Source organism: Malus domestica, chromosome 02, assembly GCF_042453785.1.
Source record: "Malus domestica chromosome 02, GDT2T_hap1".
Classification (NCBI taxonomy): Eukaryota; Viridiplantae; Streptophyta; class Magnoliopsida; order Rosales; family Rosaceae; genus Malus; species Malus domestica.
The window spans coordinates 16,893,663-16,898,162 of NC_091662.1; the positions used below are offsets into that span (position 1 = coordinate 16,893,663).

The 4,500-nt window shown below is 37.0% G+C and overlaps 1 protein-coding gene across 1 annotated transcript; it reads right to left on the reverse strand.

Moving 5' to 3' along the window:
* Positions 1-2,191: 2,191 nt before the first annotated feature.
* Positions 2,192-2,674, reverse strand: LOC103441911 (uncharacterized). The gene has a single exon (XM_008380627.4). The coding sequence runs from the start codon at positions 2,672-2,674 to the stop codon at positions 2,192-2,194; it is 483 nt and encodes a 160-aa protein (XP_008378849.2).
* Between the last annotated feature and the right edge of the window lie 1,826 nt (positions 2,675-4,500).

The following is a 4,500-nucleotide window of genomic DNA, read 5'->3' on the forward strand; positions in this document are numbered from 1 at the left end:
CATCAGTTGAGGGTGTTTTTTTCTGGTTTAGTTTTTCACGGATGGCGTCACCTGGATAAGTTGTGGTTGTATTGTGAATGAGTCATATATATCATCCAAGCTCCGAATCGTTGAACTCAAACTTAACGCAGACTTGTGTGCTCTCTAATATAAAATAGCCTTATTTATCAAGTTGAAATACGACTCAGCACGACAGCACGTAAGAATATGTCCAATGCCAGTATGATGCCACCACCGTCCAAAGTGATGGGATCTTTTTGTTCAGATTACATTATCTCAAGGAGATAATATATCCTATTAAATCGGGGATTCTTATGGCCTCTCAAGTCCAACAATTACGACTAAATGCCAGATGTGAATGTAAAAAAGTGTCATATCAATGAAAGAGAAATTTTACAAGGGTTTATAAGAAATTGTACTATTCGCCATAGTCAATTGGTTTTATGGTGAAACCTCAACTTCTTTATGTTATCAGAGCATGTTGGCTCATGTGTGAAGCCTGATGGCCACATGTGCTCCACGTCATCCAATTCGTGTTGCTCATATGTTTGGCTTGAAATTCACTACACGTGATGGAGCATGTGAAATAAGAAGGTAAAAGAGTGAAAGGAGAAGCCTTGCAATGACTTATAAAGTTAGACTATTCCCTATAAACAATTGGTTTATGATGGAACCTCTACTTCTTCACTAAAAAAATGTTGACCTTGCTCACAAGAAAAGGGGTTTCTGAATAATGCTTCCATTCTCCTTTTGGAGATGAGCTTATTCCTCCATTTCCAAATAACATATCTTGCACGTAAAAATTTCTTATCAGAGCTGTTCAATTTCTTAATCTTCATTTGAAGATCACTCTTACAAAAATTTATATCGAATTGGATATCATTTAGCCATCCAAATGTATCAAATAAACAGTTCATCATTAATAAATTACTTGGTACATGCACCTTTGATTTATTGATACATTTAAATGAATAAACAATCTCCGATTCGAATGATTTTTTGTAAAGATGATCTTCAAATGAAAGTTTAAGCAATTGAATAGTTCCGATTATGAAATTTCTATGGTGAATATACGTTATTTGCAACTGGAAAAATGAGCTCATCTCCAAAAAAGAAAATGCAACTATTATTCACAATATTATTATTATAAGCTACATTAAATGATAGAAATATAGTTTATAAATAAAACGTAATTAGTTGAAAATAAAGGTCCTAACCGCCTGGCAATTCACCACTTGATACCTTCATCCAAACTTTGCTCCACCACATTGGAAGTGCAACGCGTGATTGAATGATGTAGCAATTAGCAACACGTTGATTGGGACGATATGTACCGTGCTTATACTGCATCACCTTCGTTAGTGGCTTCAACACTAGTTGTTATTGTATATCTTCCTTTCTAACTTTATGCTAAAATCCAACCGCAACTAGACTGTATTTAATAAATTTATTTAGAAACCAAATAACTCTGAAGTTAGATTTCTCACTGTGGTCACTCATTTTTGAATTTTTTTAAAGAAAAAAACAGAAACCCACAATAAAATGTTACAACCCCAAGTGACCTTTGCTATATTAACAATTAGGAAGCGTTGACAAGGTGAAGGAACTTGCATAAAAATACTAGACTCAAATTGCAAGATAAACTTCCAGCAACAAAACTCATTTTTCGGTATATACACATGTCAAATTTCATAAGATCACCAAAATTTTAAATTTTAATATCTATTTATTCACCATCTGTGCATTCCTTGATCATTAAGTGACCAATAAAACATTAATTTATGTTAACTTCAAATCTCTTCATTTGAACTTTTATTAAAAAAAAAAAAAAGGATAAATTTTCTTTGGAAATAAGTAAAGACCAACGAAAATAATTGATAACTAAAGAATTGTTAGAACTATCATGCATTTAGTTTTGCAGTCCTCTTCTCATGGATCCAAATGATGAACACATTGACGGTTCCGATACCGATGAACACATTACGTACCCAATAATATACATCTCTCATTTCACGGTGTTTTACATAGAAATACTGGTTCAAATCTGCATAACTAAAATCTTATATAACAACCCCCATTCGACAATCAACTAGCTAAAACACTTGAAATTAAAAAGGATATTAAGATCAATATGATACATTTGACTTTGATATAATTTAATAATGCAAGATAATTATAGAAGCCACCCCTTCTAATTTGTTCTCCTAGAAACAGCATAGCTCCTACTTCTCGGATACACATCTCTCTTGAACTGGACTTCTTCTTCAAATTCACACGCCTTGTCTTCGTCGATCCTTCCGATTCCAACACTTCGACTGCGAGACATAGCGTTGGGCACTCCAGCCACCGGAGGCTGCCTAGGAAGCTGCGCTTTTCGAGCAAGATCAAATTCAATTTTATTCCTTAAGCTCCTAGCAGAAGCAGCCCTCGTAAGCTCTCTGTAATCTTCGTTATCGGCAGTGCTTGATCTGGTAGAGCTTGTGCTGAAGCTTCTAGGCAAAGTACTTGGGACCTGTGCACCAGGGCATCCCATGGCCGTGCCGTAATCGAATTGACCGGAGCACTCGGTCATGCTCATGATGTAGAAATCCCTGGCCTTGATTAAAACCCTTAGGGGGGCCTTCATGAACTTTGTGAGTCTGCTTTCTTTGCTAGGTTTCTTCATGTTTTCCATGGTCGAGCATGGAACTGTAGCTAGTCTTGGAAATTCGTAGACCGAATAGTTTTGGCTTTTGTGATCTCTCTCCCACGCTAGAAACAGGTACGTACCTATATCTCAAGGAAAAGTGGGATAGCGAGCAAGAATATATATAGAATTGTGGAGATCCTATATTATTAGCTGTTATTGGTACACCAATGTCTTAAATCCCACCCACTTTAGGATGAAAATGTGATTTACAAATTTATCCTTATGCAGAATGACTTGTAAAGATCTGATCATTAGTACTACGGTCTAGTAATATTCTTAAAAGTTCTTAAGTTCGACTCTCAACATGTTATTATTACTAGCTTAGTGTGAAGCTTAACCATCTCCCTCACTCCCACCCCACCTCCTTAGCTAGATTATATCGTTTGTTAAAAAAAAAAAAAAAATCAGCCAATCAAATTTCACCACATAATATTTGTTATGGTTGACCAAAAAAAAAAAAAAAAGAACAATTAAAATCGCAACCCAGCCTTGGTGGTAAAGTGCCATATAGTATTGATCCTCAATTCCTCATGACTTTGGGTTCGAAGGCTGGTAAAGACCAATCAGAATGCCCTCCCCCATGTAAACCCCATCAAGTCCACACCCACCGCACGTTCTCGGTCCTCCCCCACAGCGGCGTCGACGTCAGCTCGCCATGGGTTGCCAATCGCCATGTCCGCCAACGTCTACTCTCTTTCTCATGGTGGTGCGGTTGTGATTTTGGGGGACGGTTTTGAGGCTAGGTTTTTACCGTTTGGGGGGATGTTGGTCCCCAAGAACAAATAATTTGTTTATTTTTTTTACTTATTTATATATATTTTATTTTTATATAGTAAAGGAAAGTTAAAAGAATTAAAAAATGTGGAGGTCATTTTGGGAACAAGACATCGTTTGATACGTAGAATTGATTTAGCTTGGACTGGATACAGGGATTGGTTTGGCTTGGCTGGGATTGATTCAAGTTAGGCCCCTCACTATAAATGGTGTAAACCTAGTAAGAAAGGTATAATCTCAACTTAATTATCCAGTGCCCTGATACCGCATACGATCTTTATTGTTATTGTTCTTTGGTAGCTTTTGCCCTGATACATGCCCAAGGAAAAAGCCTAGAGAAGCTGTTTGTCAAGTTGGTGCGGCGGCGGCGCCCCCGGGGGGGGGAGCAAGAGAGAATGGCGGTCGATGGGGATGGGGTTGGGTTTGTATGGTGAGTATTTTTTTCCTATCTTTATCCTTTTAATTTTTGTGGAGGGTGTTGTATTAGTAATTAGGCTAAAATTAGAACTTAAGAGTGTTAAAGTTTGTTTTTTGGGGTAAACTTGAAAGGGTGTGGAAGTTAAACAAACAAACTCAATAATAAACCGGGACAACTAACACAATAAGGTGGATTGAGATTTTTGATGTTGGGTGTAATTTCAGCTTGTGCAGTCAAGGATTGTTTGATGTCGCCTTTAGGCTCGTGCGAGCCAGGAGCATTTGATGTTGTGTTCAGTTTTAGCTTGTGCAGGCAAGGAGCACTTGGTGCCTTGTGTAGTTTCAGCTCGTGCATGTAGCAAATGTTTGACGTTGCCTTTCAAGCTTGTGCAAGCGGAGAGCATTTGGCGCCGAGAACACTTGGCATGAATCAACTTTTGAACCATATTATTACTAGCCCTTAAGTCCACTCATCCTTCTTAGTGTAGCTAATATTGTTAAAAAAAAGTAATTAATCAAGCAAATTATCTTTAATTTATTTGATTTAATTCAAAGTAATCAAAGAAAAAACTCCTTAATTATTTTTTCAACCATAGTTTAATTTGGTAATTATTTTGCTT